The sequence below is a fragment of the Dipodomys spectabilis genome, unplaced genomic scaffold, assembly GCF_019054845.1.
Source record: "Dipodomys spectabilis isolate Male_0828 unplaced genomic scaffold, ASM1905484v1 ptg000017l, whole genome shotgun sequence".
In the NCBI taxonomy this organism is placed as follows: Eukaryota; Metazoa; Chordata; class Mammalia; order Rodentia; family Heteromyidae; genus Dipodomys; species Dipodomys spectabilis.
In genome coordinates this window covers 19,934,876-19,962,043 of record NW_024870694.1, presented here as the reverse complement: position 1 = coordinate 19,962,043, position 27,168 = coordinate 19,934,876, and the positions used below count along the sequence as shown (strand labels likewise).

Genomic DNA, 27,168 nt, shown 5'->3' with positions numbered 1-27,168 from the left:
AAATGAGAAGTAAATTTCACGAGGAAATCATTTTGATCAGAGAAAAGAGAGTTATAAGCTAGCATTCATAACCTTTTATAATTCACAACCTTATATAATTTAATATCACCCTGTAGATACAGCAGTTCTGTCCTTTATATACCTTATGTTCTGACTCTTTCAGACTGCTTGCTATTCTTGGAAAATGCTATTTGTTTTCTCCCTCTCCATTCCTTTCTTCATACAGCTTCCTTTGACAAGAATACATACCTTCTGGTCTGGGAAGGTGGCTCAGTGGTAGAATGCTTGCCTTGCACACATGAGGCCCTGGGTTCCATTCCTTAGCATCACATAAACAGAAAAAGCTGGAAGTGGCGCTGTGGCTCAAGAGGTAGAGCGCTAGCCTTGAGCTGAAGAGCTGAGGGACAGTGCCCAGGCCCCAGAGTTCAAGCCCCACAACCCACAAAAAAAAAAAAGAATAACACATACCTTCTTTTTTTTTTTTTTTGGTTGGTCATGGGGCTTGAACTCTGGGCTTGGGCACTGCGCTCTTTAGCTCAAGCAAGCTACCATTTGAGCCACAGCATCACTTCTGGTTTTCTAGTGGTTTATTGGAGATAAAGAGTCTCACGGACTTTCCTGCCTGGGCTGGCTTTGAACCGTGATCCGCAGATCTCAGGTTCCTGAGTAGCTAGGATTACAGGCGTCAGCCACCGGCACCTGGCTACATACCTTCTTTAGTATGGCCTTCTTTGTGATTGTTTGGGTAAATGCCCAAAAGTGGGATTGCTGGGTCATAGGGGAGCTTTATGTGTAGTCTTTTGAGGAACCTCCATACTGCTTTCCAAAGTGGTTGAAAAAGTTTATACTCCCACCAACAATGCAGTAGGGTTCATTTTTGGCCACATCCCTCCAGCATCTGTTGTTACTAGATTTCTAATCAGGATGAGATGGAATCTCAATGTTGTTTTGATTTGCATTTCTCTTATGGCTAGAGAAGTTGAGCACTTCTTCATGTGTCTGTTGGCCATTCTTATAACTAGTATATGACTAGGATAAGCAGAAAAGGTCAAAATGTACATATGACCATATAAGATGGTGCTAAGCAAAATGAACCCCAAGTTAGGGACACAAGAGGTTTTATCTTTCTTGTTGTTTTTAATGTATTTATAATTGTACTATGTGATCTTTTTTTCTTTTGTATGTTCCTCCCCCATGATATGACACCTGTTTTCACTGTAATTTGATTTTGGTGCCTGGCATCTTGTTTATACATTTTTCTAATTTGGGGAGGGGAAGGGAAATAACAAAATGCTGAAATAAGGATACAGGTTGACCCATTGTAACAATGAGATGTACAAGAACTAAGTTGAAAATGAACTTTGCAACTTGGTGGGGGAGGGAGAGGAAGGAGTTGGGGAGGTGGAAAGGGAAGGGATGGTAGGGGAAAAAACAAAGGAAGAGGAAAATGTACTCATTACATTACTCAAGTAACTGTAATCCCTCTGTACAGTATCTTTACAATAAAAATATATATAATAAAAAAGAATGCATGCCTTCTTCCAAATAATACCCCATCTCTCATCTTCCACTGTTTCTCCACAAGTGTGACTTACTCTTCCATCAAGGTACCACTTTGTTGCTCAAAAAATTTTCTAGCTGGACTGGTAGATGGCTCACACCTGCCATCCTAGCTACTCAGGAGGCTGAGATCTGAGGACTACAGTTCAAAGCCAGCAAGGCAGAAAAGGCTGTGAGATACTTATCTCTAATTAATCAGCAACAAGCTGGACATGGAGGTGTACAAGTAGTCGCACATCAGCCTTGATGGAAAAAACCAGAGCAGCCTGCCCTGAGTTCAAACCTCAGTACTGGCCCACACAAAACTTGTTCTTCCTTTGTGAAATTTTTCTGATACTTTATCAGAGATAGTTGCTACTTCTTTAGCTGAGCTCATACTTCACTCAAAGGCTCAGTTCTATCTTTCTTTGTAGTTACTTGTTTACTTTCCTGTCTGGCACACTAGTTGGTATGCTTCTTGTCTAATCTGTCTCTATTCCATTGTCTGGTCCATGATAACTTAATGAGAGAATTGGAAGGACTACTGTAGTCCCTTGTCATATATATGTGTGTATACATATATATGTATACAACATGTATACAACATATATGTATACATATATATGTATATATGTGTATATGTCCCTATATGTGTGTGTACACATGTATGTATATATACCAGTCCTGGGGCTTGAACTCAGCGCCTGGGTGTTGTCTCTGAGCTTTCTTGCTCAAGGTTAGTGTTCTAGCACTCTTGTGGCATTTTAGTAGTTAATTGGAAATAAGAGTTTTATGGATTTTCTTGCCCAAGCTGGCTTCAAACCAAATCCTGAGATCTCAGCCCTCTGAGTAGCTAGGATTACTGGGAGCCACTGGCACCCAGCCTGTCTTGTAGACTTAAAACACGGGGCTATAATCCCCTAAGGCGAAATAGCCAGTTGACATTAGTTGATGTTGTTGGAAGTAGTTGATTTTGAGAATCATTTGTGGAGGAACGCATAGCATAGCTGACAGAGGAATTGAAGCACTCTAGAATTAAGCGTGCTTACTCAGGTACGAATCTGTTTAATAGCAGACGAGTTTTTGCTTTTTTTGTTTTTGTTTTAAGTCTAGGAGGCACCAAAAAGCCAGGAACAATTTCCCCAGTGTAAAGTCAGAAAAACAGGAAGCCAAGGACACCACTTGGCTCTCCATTTAGCCATTCCTAGGTAGCAATTTAGTTTTCAACTTTTCTTTTTGTAGCACCTCACTTAATTAAATTATACTGTCATGTTAAGAAAAGGCTTAAAATAAAACCACTGACATGGAAAGCCTATTTAAAAATATGCCAAATGCACTTTTATTTTGCTACTTAAATTCTCAAACTAAACCCTAGCTAGTATGAAATTTGAATCTTTTATTATTTTCTTATACTTGTAAAGAGAGCGAGGAAGAGAAAAATCAAAATACAAATATACTTGGATTTAAAAACTATCAGACTACTCTTTGAACTTCTCTATGACCATAACTAAACATGCTTTCCAATTTTGCCCAATGTATGTGTTGGATAAAGGAAAAAGCCATAGATTTGAAAGCCTAGATTGTCCAAGATATTGTAGGCTGGTTAGTTTCTGAGTTTGGGGCACAAGCTATGGATAATCCTATTGTCATTTCAGTAATTATGAGAAGCTCTTTAATAGAATTAGTATAAGGATTCTATGATTCTCCATTGGTGTTTTAATAATGACTTTCTTCCGTTCCTTTCCTTCTTTCTTTTCTTCCTTTTTTCCTTCTTTCCTTCCTTCCTCTCTCCCTTCCTTCCTTCTTTCCTTTCCTTCTTGGAAAAGAAGGCTGAACTTGAAGTAGGCTCAAGTTATCCTCCTGTCTTAGCTTCATAAGTACTTAGGACTACAGTTAGGTGTTAACCATGCCAGGATTGTTTTCATATTCTAAATTCTGATGTTATACTTACAGAGGTTGAATGGATACCCCATTTCAATACCCACTCTCATTAATGAGTCTATTTGTTTTTCTACTAGGAAAATAAAAGAAGGCTGGATGAAAGTCCTTCCTATAAAAGTTAGTCATCATAAGGTGGCGTGAGGTCATTCCAGAAGACATATGGAGTGTGTTTCCACAAAATTTTCATCTAGTAAGGTTGCATTTTTTTTTTAAAGCTAGCCACGGATGGCTTACACCTATAATCCTACCTACTCAGGAGGCTGAAATCCAGACTATTGTAATTTGAAGCCAGCCTTGGCAGGAAAGTTCTCAAGAATTCATCTCCAACTAACCAGCAAAAAAATCAGGCGGGAGGTATGACTCATGTGGTAGGGTACTAGTAGAGCAAACATGCTTGGAAAGGAAGGAATATCACAAAAAAGATAATAGAAATCCTACAGATTATAAGGGAAACGTATTCTTGTTTGATTGCTTTGGTGAGAGAAAGGTTTCCATTGGCTAATTATACAATTGTGCATCAGCCCTCTGAATATTGAGTGTAAGTAATGTAGCCTTTCCCAACTTTTTTTTTTTTTTTTTTGTCGGTTGTGGGGCCTGAACTCTGGGCCTGGGCGCTGTCCCTCAGCTCTTCAGCTCAAGGCAAGTGCTCTACTTTGAGCCACAGCACCACTTTCTGTTTTCTAGTGGTTTATTGGAGATAGAGTCTCACGGACTTTTCTGCCCAGGCTGGCTTTGAACCACAATCCTCAGATCTCAGCCTCCAGAGTAGCTAGGATTATAGGCATGAGCCACCATTGCCCAGCAGTTCAGTGTCTTTAGATGCTTATTCATAAATTCTAGAGTTTTTCTATTTTATTGCTTAGGGCAACTAGGGGGCTTTACCATCAGAATGTCATTTGCTTGTCACAGTGCTGGAGTTAGGGGGAAGAAAAACTCAAGTCAATCTCCACTGCCCATGTTCTTACCTTGTTAAGTCATAAATGGTAAATAAAACCATGTAGTAGGTTACCTTTTATGTTTGCTCTCTATAGATTTTCTTGTAGAATCTTTTCTTCTCTGTTTGTTTGTTTCTTTCTTTCATTCTTTCTCCTTCCTTCCTTCCTTTCTTTTTCTTTTTTTTTTTTTGGTCCAAGATTGGGACTAAAACTTTTACTTGATGCTTTCACTCATTGACTAGTGCTCTACCAACTGAGCCATGCTTCCAGCCCCTCTCTTAGAATCATTATATGACTTGTTGAAGATTTCCCAGCTTGTAAATAACAAAACCAGAAACCAAACAAGTGTTTCTGACTTGGAACTTGCATTTTTTTCTATTTATAGGACATCTTAAGTATAATGTAATAAATGTGGATAGAGCAACTATTTATGGGAGCTTCAGTAGTGATTATTACAGTCCTAGAAGGAACCTGGCAGTAATGATAGATGATTCACTGATTTTTTTTTCTTTATGGCCAACTCACTAACAGATTGGGTGTCATCAGGAAAGGTCTGGAAGTGAAATAGAAAACAATTCTCTAAACCAGAATCTACAAACATCAAACAGTGCAGTGGTCATCTAAAGAAAGGTGGGATGGGGTTGAAAATAATCAAAGGACTTGATGACTCAGGAGCATGTGGCCTGCTGTTGATTGTAGGCTGAGACTTTTAAGAACCACCAGTGTTGAATAATAAGTGTTGGCATTTGTAAATCAGGACATCAACTGTAACAAGTTTTGAGACAATTTTTTTTTTTTAGTACTGCTTTTAAGATGGGTGCTGGTAGCTTATTCCTGTAATCCTAATTTCTCAGGAGACTAAGATCTGAGGATCCAAGTTTGATGCCAGCCCAGGCAGGAAAGCTCATGAGGTTCTTTTCTCCAATGAATCACCAAAAAGCCAAAAGTGGAGTTGTGGCTCAAATGGTAGAATGTCAGCCCTGAGAGAAAAAGCTACGAGATAGCATTTAGGCCATGAGTTAAAGCCCCAGAACCAGACAAAAGGAAAATGCTACTGCAGTGAGCAAAAGCAATGTTAATTAAGAAGAAATGTAAAAGTCTAAACAATAGGATCTCTCACTAATTTGGCTTTAATTATTCCTTTATTAAAACTTGACTTTAAATCCAGGGTCTAGAATATCTTGATCCTCCTACTTATTTGTAACATAGGTTTCTCTGAGAAAACAACATGAGCTACTGGTAATTAGGTTTAAAACAAAACAAAAACTTCTGGTTTTACTCACCTTTTCCTCCACTTATTTTATGCCTTTTACCTATGCTACTAGTCTTTTAATAAAGGAACTTGGAGGAATTAATGAATAGCAATAATCCAATTTCAATTTAAAAATTCTTCGGAAAAGACCATTGAGCCCATTTAGATAATTAAAAATTATCCCTCTGTCTCTTGAGGATTTTAGAGAACTGATTGGTCCCTTATATAAACCTGTCATTAATTTAATCCTGATGTATCATCTTTAGAAAGAACTATATTTTTTATCACTTAAGGTACTGCATTACTAACCTTTCATCATAAACCTGTTGTTTTAAAAGTTTGATGTGAGGGGGGGAGTGTAGTCGTGGAGACGGGAGGGCAGGGATGGCAGGGGAAAAACAAAGGAGGAGGCAACAATGCTTGATAAGAAATGTACTCATTACCTTGCTCATGTAATTGTAACCCCTCTGTATGGTATTTTCACAATAAAAAAAAACTTATTAAAAATTAAAAAAAGTGGGTCTGAGAAGGTGGCTCAGTGGTAGAGCGCTTGCCTTGCATGCATGAGGCCCTGAGTTCGATTCCTCAGCACCTCATAAGCAGGGAAAAAAAGCCAGAAGTAGTGCTATGGCTCAAGTGGTAGTGTGCTAGCCTTGAGCTGAAGAGCTGATAGTTCAGGCCCCACGACTGAACCCCCCCCAAAAAAAAAAATTTAAAAAAAAGTTTGACGTGAGTGGATTGTGGATCAAGTGGTAGAGCACCAGCCTTGAGTGAAAAAGCCAAGCGGGAGTGTGAGACCCTGAGTTCAAGTCCCAGTACAGGCATAAAGATAATAAATAAATAACTAGTTTGATGAAGTTAGTTAATTCTCATGTACAGCAGGAAGCCACAGTATCAATTGATTCTCCTAAGAAGCATTTGTTCATCTGAATCAAGTACACGGAGCAGTGCTGACCCATAGGACTCTGTGATGATGGCATTGTTCTATTTTGCACTGTTCAGTGGAGTTACTATTGCCATGTGGCTGCTGAGGACTTAGAACTGATTCATGCAAGTGAGAAACTGAGTTTTATTTATTTATTTATTTATTTATTTATTTATTGTTGGTTGTGGGGTTTGAACTCTGCACTTGGGCACTATCTCTCATCTCTTCAGCTCAATTTGAGTGAGCGCTTTACCGTTTCAGCCACAGCACCACTTCTGATTTTCTAGTGGTTTATTGGAGATAAGGGTCTCACGGACTTTCCTGCCTGGGCTGGTTTTGAACCGCAATTCTCAGATCTCAGCCTCCTGAGTAGCTATGATTATAGGCATGAGCCACCAGCGCCCAGCTATTTTGTTTTATTTTAATCAGTTTTAAGTTGAATATCCAAATGTAACTCAAAGCTACTGGGAAACTATTCAGCTATGGAGGCTTAATGACAAAACAGATTGGAGCAGGCCCTATAGGAGTGGACATAGTTTAGAGTACTTTCTAGTAACTTTTTACCTTTCATCCTAAATTTAGAACCTAAGCTCAAGGTAAAGATGTGAGTCCACAGTAAATACAGTCATTATATTCAAGGTACATCGGTGAAAATAGAACCACAGGATTGGTGGGATTGGGAAAGTTAAGGTAGAAAAATGGAAGAAGTGGCATTGATCAATATGTATTGTACTTATAAACTGATTTGTTGAATTGAAACCTCTTTGTACAATGATGTAAAAATAATTTCTTAAAAAAGATGTGAGTCCATTCTGTATGTTTCTGACTTACATCTTCCTTAATTGGATAGAAGTCCATTGCAATATTGATGGTAGCATGTTAAGGGCTTATACTTAGATTAGGGCTCTGGAACTAGAGTGGAGTCAAATTTGGTTCCTGTCTTTACTACTTAGTTGCTATCAGTGAGTTATTTAAGCTCTGTGCTCCAGTTCTTTCATCATTTGTTGTCAGGGATACTAAAAGTACTTTCCCAAAGGGCCAATGGGAAGAATGGAGAAGTAAATACAGGAAAAGTATTTAGAGCTGTAAGTGACATAATGGCTACACAAGAGTTAGCTTTTTTTTTTTTTTTTTTTAAATTTTGCCAGTCCTGGGGTTTGAACTCAGGGCCTGGGCACTGTCCCTGACCTTTTTATGCTCAAGGCTAATGTTCTGTCACTTGAGCCACAGCTTCACTTCTGACGTTTTAGTAGTTGATTTGAGATAAGAGACTCGTGAACTTTCCTGCTGGGGCTGGCTTTGAACAGGTATCTTCAGATCTCAGTTTCTTGAATAGCTAGGATTACAGGTGTGAGCCACTAGTGCCTGGTTACCTGAATGTATTTTAAATAGGAATTAAACTCAGGTTGTGCTTGTTCTTTTCTTCAGAAACATATCTAGTCTACAAAGGAAGAACACAGACATAAGTACATGTAATTATATATGAGTATCATGACACTTATTAAAACTAATTATTAGATGTTTTTATTCTAATCAGATTATTAATTTCTGCTAATCCTACTGTCTCCTAGTTGGGAAGTTGACTAATTTTTCGGCATCTGTAGTTCTTCAAATTACTGGGCTTCTTTCTCTCTCTTTCCTTTCCTTTCCTTTCCTTTCCTTTCCCTTCCCTTCCCTTCCCTTCCCTTCCCTTCCCCTCCCTCCCTCCCTCCCTCCCGCCCTCTCTCTCTCTCTCTCTCTCTCTCTCTCTCTCTCTTTCTTTCTTTCTTTCTTTCTTTCTTTCTGGATAAGGCATAGACTGTGTGGATGATAGGAATGGTGCCAGGGCCTGAGCCAATGAGTAGTAATGTTGACTCCTACTGGCTAGGTATTTCTTCTTTCTGGGAAAGCTACTCAGAAACAAATAATCTTTGCATTATCAAAAAGAAGTAACTGTTTGGGGAACCACATTAAAGTTGTGTTCTTCCATGATTACTTTCCTACAATGACCAAAGACAAATACATTTTAAAATTCTTTTTTTTGGGGGGTAGGGGTGGGGGTCCGGTCGTGGGGCCTGAACTCTGGGCCTGGGCGCTGTCCCTCAGTTCTTCAGCTCAAGGCTAGCGCTCTACCACTTGAGCCACAGCGCCACTTCCGGCTTTTTTCTTTTTGCTTATGTGGTGCTGAGGAATCAAACCCAGGGCCTCATGCATGCAAGGCAAGCGCTCTACCACTGAGCCACCTTCCCAGCCCCTAAAATTCATATTTTAAATTTATTTGAGCTTACTTTTTTTCCCTTTTGTGGCAGTGCCAGTACTGGGGCTTGCACTCAGGTCCTTGAACTCTTGCTTAGCTTTTTTCATTTAAGGCCTGGCACTGTACCATGGAGCCACACTTCTACTTCTGACTTTTTGATGGTTAACTGGAGATAATGAGTCACGTTTTCTGCCTCTGGGCTGATCCTCAGATCTCAGCCTCATAAGGAGTTAGATTTATAGGCATAGCCATTAGTACCAGATGATCTTACTCTTGTAATTATATAGGTGAAAATAAGGAGATGCTTTCTTATTTTGGAATTACATGTTTTTGAATAATAACATAAATAGCAAGCTGTTACTGACTGCTTACTCTGCACCAGGTGTTTTTGTGTTTTGTTTTGTTTTTTTAAAGGTTAACACTGAAACAAGGACACAGGATGATTGCAACAATGGTACCCACAAGACAGTATATTGGAAATAACTTTACAACTTCAGGGAGGCGGGGAGGAGTGAAGGAGGTGGGGGAGGAAAGGGATAGTAGGAGAACAACAAGGAAGGGGGTAACAATGCTCGACAATAAATGTCCTCATTGCCTCACTCATGTAGCTGAAACCCTCTGTACAGCATCTGTACAATAAAATACAATTTTTTTAAAAGGTTAAGCATTTTGCAAGTGCTATTCCATTTAATCCTCTTACAACCCTACAAGCAAGTAGAGAAACAGGAAGAAAAAAGAAAAGTAACCTTCCCATAACAGAATTGCTATGAGGGCCCAAGCAGTTTGAATACAGAATTCACACATTTTACCGCAATGCTAAATGTATCACCTAAAACTATTTTGAGATGCTTTCTTCTAAATTGGGGAAGAGTTGCTGTTGTACAGATTCTCTAGCCCTAGATCCACAGAAAGCTTCTTAGATTTTGCCCTGGAGAAAAAGGGTTTTCCTGAGGAAAGCAAAGGCAAGCTTCCAGAAGACAGTCACACTGCCAGGACAGTGGTGACCCATGCGTAGGAACCCGATTAAGCCATCCCCCGGAGGCCGACAGGCTGTCTATGTTTATAACATGGTGTAGAAACATGCAGATCTCTGATCCCAAGGGAGGAAAAATATTCCACAGTCTCCCTTGAGAATGCAGCTGTGCAGTGGTTCTCTTAGGTTCTATTGCTCTTTTGTTTTCCTTAATGATATTTTCTTGAACCAATAAAATCATCTTATAATTAAAAACACAGTAATGTTTAAATTATGGGAAATAATTATTTTCTCTCACCAGAATGGTAGGAACTAAATACTATAGCTACATTGAGCTTGCTTTATTTTATTTTATTTTTTTGTTGGTCGTGGGGCTTGAACTCCAGGCTTGGGAACTGTCCCTGAGCTCTTTAGCTTAAGGCTAGTGCTCTACCACTTGAGCCACAGCGCCATTTCTGGTTTTCTGGTGGTTTATTGGACATAAGAGTCTCACAGACTTTCCTTGCCCAGGCTGGCTTTGAACCACAATCCTCAGATCTCTGACTCCTGAGTAGCTAGAATTACAGGCATGAGCCACCAGTGCCCAGCCAGATATAAGAAAATTTAAGAACAGTGATTACCACTGTTGACTTTTAACATCTATTTTCTTAAAGTGTGTATTTAATTACTACTTCTTAGTATTTATTTATTTAACATTTATGTATGTGTCTTAGTTTAAGACATTGATTCTATCCAGATTGGCAAGAGTGGAAACAGGAGGATTGTGAGTTTGATGCAGCCCAAACTATCTAGTCAGGTTGTCTCAAATATATATATATATATATATATATATATCAAGTTTGATACGCACCTGCAATCCCAGCTACTCAGGAGGCAGAAGCAGAGTATCAAAAGTTCAAATCAAAATCAGCCTGCCAAAGTTAAGACCCTACCTATTTCATAACAGAATCTGAGTAAAAGGTCTAGAGGAATGTATTAAGTTTAGAGCACTTACACAGCCCTATGTTGAATCCATAGTTATATGAATGTATTACATTTATATATTTATATATAAAAATATATACTACATATATACACCTATATATATAAATATATATATATATATGATCACATGGCTGACTGAGAGCATAGATTTCTGCATTTTCCCATTATCTCTAGAGAGTATCTTACTACATATCACTAGTCCAGGAAAAAAAAAATCAAAGTTCAAAGTATAGCTTCAATTGAATATGTATTGCTTTTTAACCATTGTGGTAAAAACTGTACTGAACCATTATAAGTTGGGTACTGACTGTGCTTCGATATTATTAAATATTAATAACAAAATAAAATGCCTGAATCAATATTTTTGGGTTATGATTATTGAATGAGATATCGAGAAGATGGAAGCTGAGCACCAGTGTTCCACGTCTGTAATACTAGTTACTCAGGAAAGTCCAAAAGGCTCCAGCTCCCATTGATCAGCAAAAAGGCATGATTCTAGTGGTAGAGCACCAGCTAAATGACCAAGGTGAGTGACAATGAGGTCTAGAGTTCAGATACCAGTACCAGAAAAAGAAAAGAAGATGGAATGTGGAAGGTCATTGGATTTGGATGGTATTATTAGTCTCCTTCCAAATAGTTAAGGTAGATGGTTCAGTTAAGAGGGCAAGTGAGGGAAAAAGCACAGTTGGAGGCTATTCTGCTCATCCTACCTGAAATCTCAACATTTTGTACTGTGTTCAAAAGAGTCGTTTAATATTTTAAAGTTCAAACCAAGAGCTGAGTGCCAAACTTCTATCCTTCTTTTTTTTTTTGTATTTGAACTTCAAGGGACATTTTATTTTTTTTCCTCAAAGAATTTTTTTTATTGTGAAAATACTGTACAGAGGGGTTACAATTACATGGGCAAGATAATGAGTACATTTCTTATCAAGCATTGTTGCCTCCTCCTTTGTTTCCCTTTCCCATCCCTTCCCATCCTCCCCCCCCCCCACCCCCCATCCTTCTATCTTATAGTATGACTGTGAGCAAGCAATTTCAACCCAGTTTTAAAAGGAGAACAATTCTCCTAATGTACGATTCTTCACATGCTGTGGAGCTATGTCCATGTTAGAGAAATGTACAGAACGTTAAGATGGCCGTGTGAATTCATTTTAAGAAATAGTTTAGGTACTGGTGGTTCACACTTGTAATCATACCTATTTAGGAGACTGAGATCTGAGGGTTGTGGTTTGAAGCCAACTGTGGCAGGGAAGCTCATGCGATTCTTATCTCCAGTTAACTACCAAAAAGCCAAAAGTGGAGCTGTGGCTCTAGTGATAGAGTGCTAGCTGCCTTGAGCACAAAAGTTCAGGGACAATGCCTGGGTCCTGAGCTTAAGCCCCAGGACTGGTACATACACAAAAAAAAAAAGGAAGAAAGAAAGAAAAGAAGGAATGGAGAAAAGGAGGGAGGTAGGGGAGAGAGAGAGAAGAAAGGGAAGGAGGGAAAGGAAGGAAGGGAAGAAGGAAAGAAGAAAAAGGAAGAAAGAACAAAAGAGAGAGAAAAGGAAAGAAGGAAGGAGAGAGAGAAAGAAGGAAGGAAGGACAGACTTGAGAAAATGCCTAGAGAAGATTGATTGGGTAGAACTCATCACCAATTAATACATCTTATCACAATAATTCTTAATTTAAAATTTTATTCAACTGAAGACTTTGTTTATGGGGCTAAATTTCCCAAAAATCTTTATTCATGTATAATAGAAAATTCAAAATCTGATCAGTGTATCATTATCCTCAGTTAGCAGCACAGGAAAAACTGCCTGATAAAAACCCAAGATTTGGGCTGGGAAGGTGGCTTAGTGGTAGAGTGCTTGCCTTGCATGCATGAGGCCCTGGGTTCAATTCCTCAGCACCACATAAGCAGAAAAAGCCAGAAGTGGCCCTGTGGCTCAAGTGTTAAAATGCTAGCATTTATCTGAAGAGCTGAGAGACAGCACCCAGGCCCAGAGTTCAGGCCCCATGACCAACAACAACAACAAAAAAAACCCTACAAGATTCTTGAGTGCCATTTGGTCACCTTGCCTCTTCTATTCCTCTTTCTCTGCTGTTTCCTGGGATTTTTGGCACAATCCCAAGGTAATTTCCAGAAATTGGCAGTGCCTTACCAATGCACAGCTGCTTCTGTCTCCACCCCTTGCCTACTAATTTTGCACAAACCACTTCCTCCTATTGGGGCCAAGAAATTCACAGGCCAGAGGCAGTGTGCCTCTAGGGCACATGTTGGAACACCCAGTATGTACTCCTCAGACCAGAACCCACTGGAAGGTGGCAGCAGCGGGACCCACTTCTGAGTTCATATTACGTCTTACTGAGGAGGGTGACATTCCAACTCCCTGAAGTTCCTCAGCTTTCTCCATTTTCCTCTCAAACTGTGCCTTTCTTCCTACTCCTCTAATATACAAAAGTAGATATAAATCTACTAATATGGAATATATAAAAATAGATAAAAATAATACATTCAACTATATAAATCATAATAAACTAATTAAATAGATAAATCAATAATAAATGATACTTGTATTAATAAATTAATAGATAAGTAATTAAACAGAAAAATTAAAATCTTGTCTTTTCTTCTAATATATACATATACATGCATGCATATGATTAATCTGATTAATGCATTGTACATGCATGTGTGAAATACCATGGTGAACCCCCTTTAATTATTAACATGCTTGTTAACAAAAATGAATATTAGGAAAATGAAACTTGTCCTGACTGGGGTGAGGGTACTGGTAGAAGAGGGGAGGCGAAATCAGAACAGTGAAGGAGGGCGAATATGGTCAAAATACTTCATGTACATGTGTGAAAATGGAACAATGAAGCTTATGATTGGTTTAGAAGGAGATGGAGGAGGGAAAAGGATGTAGGGAAGAAATTTAATCAAGGTACATTGTGTAAATATGTGGACATTTCCAATTAACTGATGCTAATCATCATTTTTTAAAAGAATCAAATGGCCAGGTGTTAGTGACTCCTGCCTGTAATACTTGCTACTCAGGAGGCTGATCTCTGAGGATCAAGGTTTAAAGCCAGCTCAGTTAGGAAAGTGTGAGACTCGTTTTTTTTTTTTTTTTGGCTTGAACTCTGGGCCTGGGCACTGTCCCTCAGCTCTTCAGCTCAAGGAGAGTGTTCTACTGCTTGAGCCACAGTGGCACTTCTGGTTTTCTGGTGGTTTATCAGAGATAAGAGTCTTACAGATTTTCCTGCCCGGGCTGGCTTTGAACTGTGATCCTCAGCTCTCAGCCTCCTGAGTAGCTAGGATTACAGGCGTGAGCCACCGGCGCCTGGCTGTGAGACTCTTTTATCAGCAAAAAGCCAGAAGAGAATTTGTGGCTCAAGTGGTAGAATGCCAGCCTTCAGCTTGAAAAAGCTAAAGTTCAGAGCCCCGGCCCTGAGTTCCATCCTGGCACCATAAAAGAAAAGAAAAAGAAAGAACCAATGTTCGGTTGCCAGGAGGGTACCTCAACTAAATTTGGAGAATAAAAGAGGAGCTTTTTAAAAGGGCAAAAGACAGTGAAGAATAGTGGGCAGCTTGCGTTCCCTCAGTTTCCACTCCGCAGCCTCTTCACTGTGCAGGGTAGTGGGTGGGGATGCATACAAACATGGATAAAATTAAGATATTCTGAGCCTCCTCCACACTTCTTAAATGTGATCATATTTGAATATAGTCATGGTGATGATTTTCTTTCTTTGTTCTTGTGCCTCTTGATTTCTCTGCCTTTTGTTGGTTCACATTGGGCCTGACATTCTAGGTGAGCATGAGAAATGTATTTGCACATCTTTATGCACACCTTGAGGGTGACCTCACCTCTTCCCACTCTGTGTAGAACTGAATCCCAGTAGCCAAGTAGCCTGCTCTGTTGAGGGGTTCAGTGTCACTCCTCCAGGTGGGTGCTTGTGCTTCCTTGGAAGCTTCTGTGCATCTAGACTTGTGCTCTGAAGTACTATTGTAATTATCAGTGTTTCATATTGGGAACAGAAAAAGAGCCCGGCTAGGCAATCAAGGCAAAGGCTTCTCCTGTAGAGGTTCTATATCGCTCACTATGGCCTTAAGTGAGTTCCTGGACATCACATCATAGTCCATGGCCTATGTAAGACTTGCATGTAAACAACAGGCTGATGACTGAACTGGCAACCAAGTCAGAGGGGCTAAAAGATGCCTAGAGAGTTTGTGTAGGCTGCGTGGAGCCTCTCATTAGGTCTTCAGACTGATATGGCTTGTGGGCTGTCCAATGAGTTTAGGAGTCCTGTAGCTCTCTCTTAGAGGTACTTTTATAACCCCTGCACAATGGCACCCCAAACAGTGCCCTCCCTTAGGACTCCTTCTGTCTTCACAGGAGCTCTGCTCATCTTTTAAATTTCAATAAGTTATTGCCATTGTACTTTCCCCCATGTTGGTGGATTCATTTTTTGAGACCATAGAGACAAAGAAACTTCCAGGTGCTGCAGATTTCTTCAGTCTCAATAACACGGGCACTCATTTCTATCTTTAAAAAAATTAGACTAGTAGAAGGAGCTGGGATGAAGAAGGAACTCATCTCTCTAGTTAGTTGTCATATTCAGCTTGCTGAAGCTCTGAGATTTGGTTCTTCTGTAAAACATCCTGATGAGTTCTATCCCTTCAAGGTCCTGATTTCCTTGGTGTCTTAAGTGTCACGCTGTATGTGAGGTCTGGACTCAGTTCATTCCTAGTGCCCGTGTGGCCAAGTCCACTTTCTACTCAGTCAGAAAGAGGCTTTCAAACTTTTTGTGTATGAGCTCATTCCAGTCTCAAGAGAAAAGCGAATGAAACAGAAATGTGCCAGGCATGACTATGAAGTCCTAATACTTGCTTCACAGAATAAACTGTACAAAGAGGTGTTTGGCTGAAATTCACAACATTTTTTTCATGATTCTGAAGGTTGATGAGAGCCAGTTTGTGCTATATAATAGCACAACAGGAAGCCTGGTGGCAAAGATTGGAAATTCCTGCTCAGCTAGTTGGCCAGGCCAAGTACCATGAAGTCAACAGGCTTGGAAGAGCCTTATTTGAGACGTTAAAGATGAGATCACTCAAGGTTGTGGCAGGTGACCAGTAAGAAAGCCACATGAGGAGTAATGATCAGGAAAGCTTCGAGACGAGCACAGAAAGAACAGGCAGAGGGAGGATGGGGTAGGGGGCATGGAGTCATCAGCAGACAGCCACTGCGGTACCAATGGACTTCCGCTTTCCCCTACCCCTGCCCTCCAACCATATATTCCTAGGTAGCTTCCAAATGCCTAGATTTCTCCACGCCCTAGAATTTTAAGGCCCCTTAACCTCTTCCAATTAAAGGGATATCACTGAAAGAGAATCACCTTGCCTTGTTATCACCACATTTAGAGCCATGTAGGGAGGCAGAAGTTACATGTGCAACGTGGTGCTCATCAACACTGGCCACTAGTTCATTGTTCCTGGGCATCGTCTCTCTCACACATGCCCTGATCGTTCTTGCTTTCCTGCCACTGCTAATGCTATTATTCCTCCTTTAGTTCTTTCTCTCTGTCACATACTTGACAACCAATGTTCATCTCATGTTCAAACTCTCTTCAGCCTGCACTGAACAGTTTCCCATCGCTGGAAGCTCTGTGTAATGTGATAGGGTTCATTTGTCATGGGGGAAGGACAGTAATTCCCTCAATGTGATTATTAAGTAGTTTGTGGATTTCTAAAGCATGGGAACTGTGTCTTCCAGAGACTGTATGGTACTGGAGAAAGTAGGGATTAGGGAGAATAACCTGGTATTTCATTCTTGCTCTATAACCTGGTAGATAGATATCTCTCTCTAGGCCAGTTTCCCTCTGTGAAACACAGAATTTATAATTCTTTACACTGGTTTTGGTATACAGGGATCAAATGCTCCAATCCAATAATGCCCAATAACAGCATTTGAATCTTATTAAGCATCCTTATGAGATTCCATAGGCTTCTGAGAAAGGTAAGGGAAACTGGTCGTCTGGATTTGGAGCTTGATTTTAATTCCTGCAGGTATTTCTTCCCATTCTATAGGTTGTTCTTTTCACTGTTCAGAAGCCTTTTGATGTAATCCCATGTGTCTACTTTTCTTTCATTTTTCCAGTTTAAGGTTCTTAATCCTACTGTGAACAAATTTAAGACTAATTTTGCATGACTTGGCTAATCTAGACTAAATCTGTATTTTCAGAAGCTAGATAACCCCAAGAAAATGTTGCTGATATACAAATCAGAAGCAAATAACAAATTTAAAGTGTTGTGTTATCCTAAATTTAGTAGAGTATGATTTTTTAAAAAAATATTTATATCTCAGGGCTGGGAAGGTGGCTCAGTGGTAAAACGCTTGCCTTGCATGCCTGAGGCCCTGGGTTCAATTCCTCAGCACCACATAAGAAAAAATAAAAAAGCCAGAAGTGGCGCTGTGGCTCAAGTGGTAGAGAGCTAGCCTTGAGCTGAAGAGCTGAGGGACAGCGCCCGGGCCCAGAGTTCAGGCCCCATGACCGGACCCCCCCCCAAAAAAATATATATATATTTATATCTCAGAAATACACACACAAGAAGGACATTTATCTACATGGTTCAATGAATGTCTTTGAAAATAAAGTAATGTCCAGTAGATAAGACAGTAAAGCAAAGGGGAGGGTGTGTTACAACTTATAATAACAAGTATATGTGTGTGTGCATGCGCTCATGTGCATGTGTATGTAAACTAAATTTCCTTTGTAGAAAGTGAGGTTATTTTTTGGCTAAAAAAATCAATGTTAAATTAACATAGAGTCCTTGGGAAATTTTGAAGATCACAACCTAAATCTCTCTTAAATCTAACCACCTAAAATTAACTGTTCTTTAGATATATCCCTCCAGTCTCTAATTAGATGTATGTTTGTCTGTCTTTTAAAATAAAGTAAGTAGAGGCTTGGCTCAAGTGATAGAGCAGCCTTGAGCGAAAAAGTCAAGCAAGAGTGTGAGGCTCTGAGTTCAAGTCCCATTACCAGAACCAAAAAAAAAAAAAAACCAATTAAAAATAAAATACATTAAAATTTATAGCTAATTATATATAGTATATATACCCATATATATACCCATATATTCATATGTCATGAACATTTTGTCACATTAGTTTACTCTTTTATGATAAGTTTTTTCTTATGCCTGCACAGTATTCCATCTTGTGAAATAAACCTGTTAACAGTGGTCTATGTCCTCTTGTTGCTCCTCCCCACAGGTTTTGGAGCCCTCTCTTACATCAAACATCTGCTCTACTCATCCTCTGAGTGTCATCTCAGGACCTGGGCCACACTCATGGCACGATGGCCCGCCCTCAGGAGCACCTGAGCTGCTCCCCGTCTCCATGCTCACCCGTGAGTGAAAGCCAGACCGTCACTGGCCTACAAGATGAACTCGCAGCCATGGGGAACCACCCTTTACCCAAGCTCCTCGAGGACCAGCCGGAAAGAGGCGTGGTACGCGCAGAGCTAGTGGAGAGTGTAAGCAGCCCCATCACCACAACAGTGTTGACCAGCGTCAGCGAGGACTCCAGGGACCAGTTTGAGAACAGTGTTCTTCAACTGAGGGAACAAGATGAAGCAGAGGTGGCTGTGTCTCAGGGGAACAACAGCACAGTAGATGGTGAGAACACAAATGGGACTGAGGACATCAAGATTCAGTTCAGCAGGTCGGGCAGTGGCAGCGGGGGGTTTCTCGAAGGACTCTTTGGATGCTTGCGACCTGTGTGGAACATCATTGGGAAAGCATATTCCACCGATTACAAACTCCAGCAGCAAGGTAAGCTGTAGTGTTCCAGATATGCAGACCTGGAAGAGCCCTTGCATAATCACCCCTTAGCTACCAGCTCCAGCGTCTAGATAACTTTTGACATGTGGATGAATTAATAAAGAACTGGGTCAGATGTCTTCTCCATTTCAGTTTCCTAGGGACTTCTGAATGGAGCAGGGTCACATCTGGTGGGCCTTTGTTGGTGGAAGCCCATCTCTTGTAATCATCCACGCTAATGATATTCAAAGTAGAATACATACCTGGGATCATAAGAAGAAAACACTAGAGCTCCTTTTAAAATTTTTCTATTTCCATGTATGTTTTGGGTGTATCGTATGAAAGATGAAAATATTTTAATATCGGTGTGAAAATATGAAAATAGTGGGTATATATTTTTTCTGATAAAATCAAATAGTCTGATGGTCAGGGCTGAGGCAGGAGGATTACTTAAGCTCAGGAGTTTGAGGCCAGCAAGATTCAGTCTCAAAAGAAGACAGGAAGGAAGGAAGGAAGGAAGGAAGGAGAGAGAGAGAAAGAAAAGAGGAAAGGGGAAGAAAGGGAAAAGAATGAGAATACAAAAACATACACACACACTCGCGCAAGGTGCTGATGGCTCATGCCTATAATCCTAGCTACTCAAGAGGCTCATACAATAAGAAAATCTGGAAAAGGAAATGGAAAAGGAAAAGGGAGAAGAAAGGAGAGGAGAGGCATTGGACTAATTCAAAATCAGACATAAGCCGGCGTGCCACATGCCATATGTTAATGTCCCTGAAGGTTATGGTACTGCTGTAGAGTATAGTAAATAGAATTCTTGTCTTAGAGTAAAGCTCACATTTTGAAGAAAAAAAAACAAAATATCTAATCTTAAAAAGCATATAATTTCTAGGTCCCACAGCTTTTTTTTCTTGGCCATACTAAGGATTAACCCTAATGCCTGGTGCTTGCCAGACAAGTGCTCTACCCCTTGAGCTGCATCTCCCGCCTCTCTCTCTCTCTCTCTTTCTCTCTCTCTCTCTGTCTCTCTCTCTGTCTCTCTCACACACACCTTAGCTTTGTCAATAGTAAAATTTTAACTCCCAACATTGTATGACATGTATATTTATATATTCCAATCTAAGTGTTATGCATGCAAAACAAAGACACTATGGGGACCTGGTAGTCTGTATAACTTAGCTATATTCCCTTAAAACCACCTTTTTCTGATAACAGGAATAATATATGTTTGCAATAGGAAAAATACAGATGCATTTCCCCCAAAGGTTAAAATGATCTAAGACCTTTAGTCTTTTCAAAAGAACCACTATTAATGTTTAAAGAATATATTATCTTGGACTGGGGCTGTGGCTCAGAGTAGAGACTTGCCTAGCGTGTATAAGACCCTTGGTTTGATCTTCAACACTGAAGGAAAAAGGGTAACATTGTTTCACTACATAATTGTACATTTTCCATTTCAAATAGAAACAAGTTCTCATTATGTATGTAGCCTAGATTGGCCCCCTTGCTACTTTTGCCTCAACCTTCTAAGAGCTGGGACTTCACATTTTCACTATACTCACCAGAAGCATAATTCTTAAAGGTTATTTGAAAAAAAAAAAAAACAATTTTCCTTTGTGCTGGTCCTCGGGCTTGAACTCAAGTCCTGGGCACTGTCCCTGAGCTTTTTTGCTCAAGGCCAGCACTGTTCCATTTGAACCACAGCTCCACTTTTGGCTTTTTAAGTGTTTAACTGGAGACTATAGTCTCATGGACTTTCCTGTCCAGATTGGCTTTGAACCTCAATTCTCAGATCTCAGCCTCCTAAGTATCTGGGACTATAGACATGAGCACTCATTTTAGGGAATATTTTTAAAAGCCATATAATTTTTTTTTTTGGGGTCCGGTCGTGGGGCCTGAACTCTGGGCCTGAGCTCTGTCCCTCAGCTCTTCAGCTCAAGGCTAGCGCTCTACCACTTGAGCCACAGCCCCACTTCCGGCTTTTCTTTTCTGCTTATGTGGTGCTGAGGAATCGAACCCAGGGCCTCATGCATGCAAGGCAAGCGCTCTACCACTGAGCCACCTTCCCAGCCCCAAAAGCCATATAATATTAAATTATCTAAATGTGCTGACATTTAGTTAAGCACTCTCCTAATGTTCAACATTTAGTTTGTTGTATTTTTAGTGATGATTAGCCACATTGCAGTCATTGGCTTGAAATGATTTGTTGTTTTTAAGGGTTTTCCAAGTTTTGTTTTGTTTTACATTTGGCAGTACCAGGATTTGAACTGAGGGCCTCAACTGTGCTCAGCTGGCATTCTGCCATTTGAGCCACATCTCCATGCTATTGATATGGAAGCTCAGAGACTTTTCTGCTCTGCTTTTGAACTATGATTCTCCAGATCTCAGCCTCCTAGGTGGGATTACAGGCATGAGCCATCACCATCCAGCTTTAAGGCTTTTTATATATCTTTATATTCTAATCTAAGTGATTTTCTGTTTTAATTCACTCAATAGGAAATTTTAGAAAGAAAAAAATATGAGGGGGAGGGAAGGGATAGTGGGAGGACAACAAAGGAGGGGGAAACAATACTCTACAAGAAATGCACTCATTACCTTACTCATGGAACTGTAACCCCTCTGTACAGCATCTTTACAATAATTTTTTAAAAAAGAAAGAAAAATATGAACCGAAATGAGAGTATAACTAAGTTTCAGATTCTCTGGCCACCCCTACTTAGAAGTCTGTTAAAAGAAACAAATTTTTTATTGTTCTACCAATTTGCATTTAATTTGTCTTCCATGTAACTTTCAGAAAGGCTTATTTCAGGAATAATTAAGTCACAGAACTGATCAGCTTAAGATTCTTACGAGGGTAAAGCAGGCGCTTAGCTCTCTAGCCGACTGCAGGACATCCCACTGAGGGTTGGTGCTATTGCCCGCCTACACAGAGATTTGCCAGCCAGAAACCAAATGTAGTATTTCCTTGTTTGTTCTGGGATCAAAGAGCTTATCTTTAATCCTGCATCACAATCGACCAAAGGATAACACATGTAACAGATGTGCCCCTATATTTGGTACTTATGCAGAACTCTTACTAGGCTTTAAAAATAATCAATGATGTCCTCCTCTCCCTTTTAATATATCAGTAGTGAAGGCCAAGTAAGGTAGTAATGAAATCTTCTACAGCCAAATAGTTTGCAGTCTCAAAGCAGACATTGTGAGGCTGGGAGGTGGGCTGAGTGGTAGAATGCTTGCCTGGCATGCATGAGGCCCTGGGTTCAATTCCTCAGCTCCACATAAACAGAAAAAAGCCAGAAATGGCACTGTGGCTCAAGTGGTAGGGCGCTAGTCTTGAGCTGAGAGCTGAGAGACAGCGCCCAGGCCCAGAGTTCAGGCCCCACAACCAACCAAAAAAAAAAAAAAGCAGACATTGTCACAGCCATGTCTGAACAAAAAAGAGAAAATATTTTCCTTAAAGTAGGCAGGCCAGGGGCCAGTGGCTCACATCTGTAATCCTAGCAACCAGGAGGCTGAGATATGAGAATCTCAGTTCAAAGCCAACACTAGGTAGAAGAGTCTGCGAGACTTTTATCTCCAATTGACCACCAAAAGAAAAGTAATTAAAAGCTGGAAACAGAGCTGTGACTCAAGTGATAGAGTGCTAGAGTGCTAGCGTTGGGTATAACAGTGCAGGGACAGTGACCAGGCCCAGAGTTCAAGTCCCAGGACTGGTGCAAAAATAAAGAGAAAAAGGAAGAAAGGAAGAAAGGAAGGAAAAAAGGAAGGAAGGAAGGATGGAAGGAAGGGAGGAAGGAAGGAAGGAAAGGAGGGAGGGAGGGAGGAAGGAAGGAGAAAGAGAAAGAAAGAGAAAAAGAGAAAGGAAGTAGGCAAGCATGAGGGTGTTCTCTGTCCTGTGGATCATGGTGGATATTGGAATTAAGACATAGTGACCACAATTAAGGGACAGTGCCTAGGCCCTGAACTCAAGCCCCAGTACCAGCATGCACATGCGCACACACACACACACACACACACACACACACACACACACAAAGTTAGTGGTCATGTGATTAATCAAATAAAAAATTAACAGCTTAGGAAGAGTACTAATCTAACGAAAAGGTTGAAAGCAGCAAGAAGTCTGGGACTAACCCTAGAGAGTACAACCAGTTCTCTATTACTTATTAGGTTAGCTGTCTCTCGTCTCACTCAACAGTCACCAGGCGCCCAATTCATGTCCCTATTATGGTTTTTTTCTGCCTCTTTGTTACTCCTTAGCCTGCTCCTAGACACTGACAGAAGGCCATGAGACATGAGGAGTAAATTCACATCAGACAATTTTACTTCTGATAATTATTAGTTCAAGTGAAAAGATTGGTAGAAACATAGCGGAAGTATTTCTTTGTTTTCTACTCTATTCTTGAATTGCCAGGGTAATTCGATGCTTTTGTTTTGCCATGGATAATTAAGACTTGCCTGAACATAACACAGGCATGAGCTACCATTAGTAGAGGAGAATTTTATTCTTTATTATAATATTGTGATTAGCTAGTATTTGTATGTCAAGTGTATTTATCATCTACATTTAATAATGACTTCTTTCTCATTTTATAAAAATACTAAGCATTAATAATGGACATTATTTCTAATAATATAATAATTATAATGTAACCATCATTAGTCAATGTAAAAAAGGATTATTTTGTAATCACTAACCAGCAATATAAATAATTAACTTGCATCTTTTTCATACTATATATTAAAATAAATTCCACATGGATATAACTCCTCTATACATCACTTTTACAATAAAAAAGAATACTTTTTAAAAGGTTTAAAGCTGGGTGCCGGTGACTCACACCTGTAATCCTAGCTACTCAGAAGGCTGAGATATGAGAAACACAGTTCAACGCCAGCCCAGGCAGGAAAGTCCATGAGACTCTTATCTCCAAATAATCACCAGAAAACCAGAAGTGCTCACCTTGAGCTGAAGAGCTGCAAGACAGTGCCCAGGCCCAGAGTTCAAGCCCCATGACTGACCCCCTCCCCCCAAAAAAGTTTAAAAAGAAAAATATTAACAAATAAATTTTAGAAGATAGTAAATTTTAGAAGATAGAGCTTTTAGAAGACTAGATACTGAAAATTACAAAGGAAATTATAAATATATAATTTATATAAATATATTTAGAATTGTATATAATATAAATATATAAATTATATGAAACATTTTGTATAGAAATAATAAAATTAAGCCAGGCACTGGTAGCTCATGCCTATAATTCTAGTTACTCAGGAGGCTGAGATCTGAGGATCACTGCTCAAAGCCAGCCTAGGCGGAAAAGTCCATGAGACACTTATATCTAATTAACCACCAGAATGCCAGAAGTGAAGCTGTAGAGTGGTAGAGTTCTAGATTAGCAAAAATGCTAAGAGACAGCACCCAGGCCTTGAGATCAAGATCTAGCACCAGCACCAAACAATAATATTAGAAGAAAAGAAATAAAATGTTAGCCAGGTGCCATTGGCTCACTCCTGTAATCCTAGCTACTCAGGAAGCTGAGATCTGAGGATCACGGTTCAAAGCCAGCCCAGGCAGGAAAAGTCCATGAGACTCTTATCTCCAATAAACCACTAGAAAACTGGAAGTGGCGCTGTGGCTCAAGCAGTAGAGTGCTCGCCTTGAGCTGAAGAGCTGAGGGATAGCGCCCAAGACCAGAGTTCAAGCCCCATGACCAACAAATAAAATAAAATAAAATGTTCTCATTTGCATCAAAGAGATATTCTTGAAATTTTTGGAAACTACAGACACAAATAGATGACTGGACAAAGAAGTATTGATAATTCATACAAAGCACAAATGTGAAATGTGAAAACACTGTATCACTGACAACTAATCTAGTTCAAAATTATAAAACACTATTATACATATAATTAAATTAGAACCAAAAGATAATTACTAATACTGCTGACAGAATTGTGGTGAAACCAATACATTCATATCTATCATTGTCACCAGCTACAATTAGGAAAATCTGTAAACAACTACTAACATTTATAATGAAAACTATTACTAAGCACAAGTGGCTCACATCTATAATCCTAGCTGCTCAGGAAAGATGAGATCTAGAATCATTGTCTGAAGCCAGCCTGGGCAGAATAGTCAGAGAAACTCTTATTTCCAATTAACCAGAAAAAAAGCTGGACTGGAGGCATGGCTCAAGTGGTAGAGCCCCAGCTGTGATGGAAAGAAGCCCAGTGAAATCATGAGAAAGGAAGGAAGAAAGAAGACCAAAGAGGATTGATAGGTTGCATTCTTTTTTAAATTCCATGAGATTAAAAGTGCACATTGGATTAATTTTCTGAGACGCTTTATTTAAAATAGCATGCTATTTATTATGTAAATACAAAGTGTTTATATCAAAAAATTAATATAGGAAAGGATTTTAAACAGCAATATGAATTCACCAACAATTCACTACTTAAAATCGACCCTGTGAAATTTTTGTGCAAGGGCTGGGAAGGTGGCTCAGTGGTAGAGTGTTTGCCTTGCATACACAAGGCCCTGGGTTCGATTTCTCAGCACCACATAAGCAGAAAAAGCTGGAAGTGGCGCTGTGGCTCAAATGGTAGAGCTGTAGCTTTGAACTCAAGAGCTGAGGGACAGCACCCAGGCCCAGAGTTCAGGCCCTGCAACTGACATACATAGATAAATAAATAAATAAACAGCACAAAAAAAAAAACCTCTGTACATCTCCTTGACAATAAAAAAATGTAATAAATATTTTTTTTAAAAAATCTAAATAATAAGGAAAAGAGAAACCTCAACTATTACAACTATGTGTTTGGCCAGGACCTTCTCAACTGCTTCACAGAAGGCAGTATAGTAGAGTGGAGAAAACACTGTCCCTGGATTGGTCGATTCTAGGATTCCTTGGCCCAGTTCTGCCATTACCAGACACAAAACTATGGATAATTTCTTTAACCAGCATATGCCTTTGTTTTCTCATCTTTAGAGAACTAGAAGGCCAGGCTTGTAGCATTGTTGTAAAGATTAAATGTATGGTCCGTGTAAAGCATTCTGCTAGTTTCTGGTATCGACCTACTCTATAAAAGGTAAATGCTAACGTGAGTATTATGCGAAATTAGGTTCTTAGGAAACTTGAAACTTAGGATTTTACTCAGTGAGGATTCATTGAGCATCTGAAGTAGAAATTCATAGGATAAAACAACACCTAACGTGTATAGAGAAATTAGGAAAGTGGGCCAGACGTGCAAGCTTGATGATGAGCGTCAGTGGCTCATGCTTGTAATGCTAGCTACTGAGGAGGCTGGGATCTGAGGGTCCTAGTTAGAATCCAGCTGGGGCAGATAAATCCGTGAGATTGTTATCTCCAATTAACCTGTTTTTTTTTTTAAAAAAAAAAAAGGCAGAAGCGAAGATATGGCTGAGGGTAGAGTACCAGCTTTGAGTGGTACAATCCAAGCCAAGAGCACAAGGCCCTAAGTTCAAGCCCAGTAGCAGCACAAAAAGAAAACCAAAAATATGCAAGCTTATGGTAAGGTGGAGGCATTGTAGGAGTATCAGGATATGTTTTGTTTAAGGGAGATTATACTAGAGATCTCTGAACTGCTTCAATTCAGCATTAAAAGTTGATTCAAACTAATATACAACAGTATCTGTTCTCCCCTACCAGGACCCCTAGAAAAGTTGTATTTTGGGGTGGAATTGGACAGTAGGGTCATTCTGAATGAAGTTGGTACCTTCAGAACAGTCCATACAATGGTCCCTGAGAGAAATTCCAAGATGTCAAGTTTGTTTCTTGCTTGTGTGCCTAGATACGTGGGAAGTGCCATTTGAGGAGATCTCAGAGCTGCAGTGGCTGGGTAGTGGAGCCCAGGGAGCTGTGTTCCTGGGCAAATTCCGAGCTGAAGAGGTGGCCATCAAGAAAGTGAGAGAGCAGAATGAGACGGATATCAAGCATCTGAGGAAGTTGAAGCACCCTAACATCATCGCATTCAAGTAGGTCAAGGCTTTAAAAAACAATAAAGAAAAAAGAAAAGGAAATGGAGGCGTTTTCTTTCTCTCAATAATATACACACAATTTCTTGGTTTGAAAGGTATTTCCCAGACACTTGATAAACTTAGTACTGTGCTTGAGTCTTAAGCATCTTCTAGATTTGCTAGAGTGTGTGATGAACTGAAAGCATGTGTATGAGGCAGGGAGGAAGGAAGTGGATCCCTGCCAAGCAGTCAGGTCTTCTGTATAACCTTCGTTTGTCAGTGGACCATCACAGGTCACTTAGAATCATGTGAACATCCTAAAATTCAGGTGGTTTTTGTTTTTATTTTTTTTTTAAGGTAGCCAGGTGCTAGCAGCTCATGCCTGTAATCGTAGATACTCAGGAGGCTGAGACCCAGAGAATCTTAGTTTGAAGCCAGCCTCGATACTCCATCTCTGATTATCTGACAAAATGCTGGACTGGAGATGTGTCTCAAATGGTAAAATACCAACTGTGAACAAGAAACCCAGCAAACTAAGCCCTGGTACAGGAAAGGATTGAATGAAAACAAGAACAAAAATGACAAAAGCT

At 39.9% G+C, this 27,168-nt stretch overlaps 1 protein-coding gene across 2 annotated transcripts in view; it reads left to right on the top strand.

Annotated features, from left to right (window-relative positions):
- Window positions 1-27,168, top strand: part of Map3k13 (mitogen-activated protein kinase kinase kinase 13) — a 125,258-nt gene that overhangs the window by 60,381 nt on the left and 37,709 nt on the right. For both annotated transcript variants that reach the window (XM_042669253.1, XM_042669244.1), the window contains exons 2-3: window positions 18,047-18,606; window positions 26,413-26,596. In XM_042669253.1, coding sequence (XP_042525187.1) covers window positions 18,132-18,606; window positions 26,413-26,596 — 659 coding nt within the window. In that variant the 5' untranslated portion in view covers window positions 18,047-18,131. The remainder of the gene's footprint in view (window positions 1-18,046; window positions 18,607-26,412; window positions 26,597-27,168) is intronic.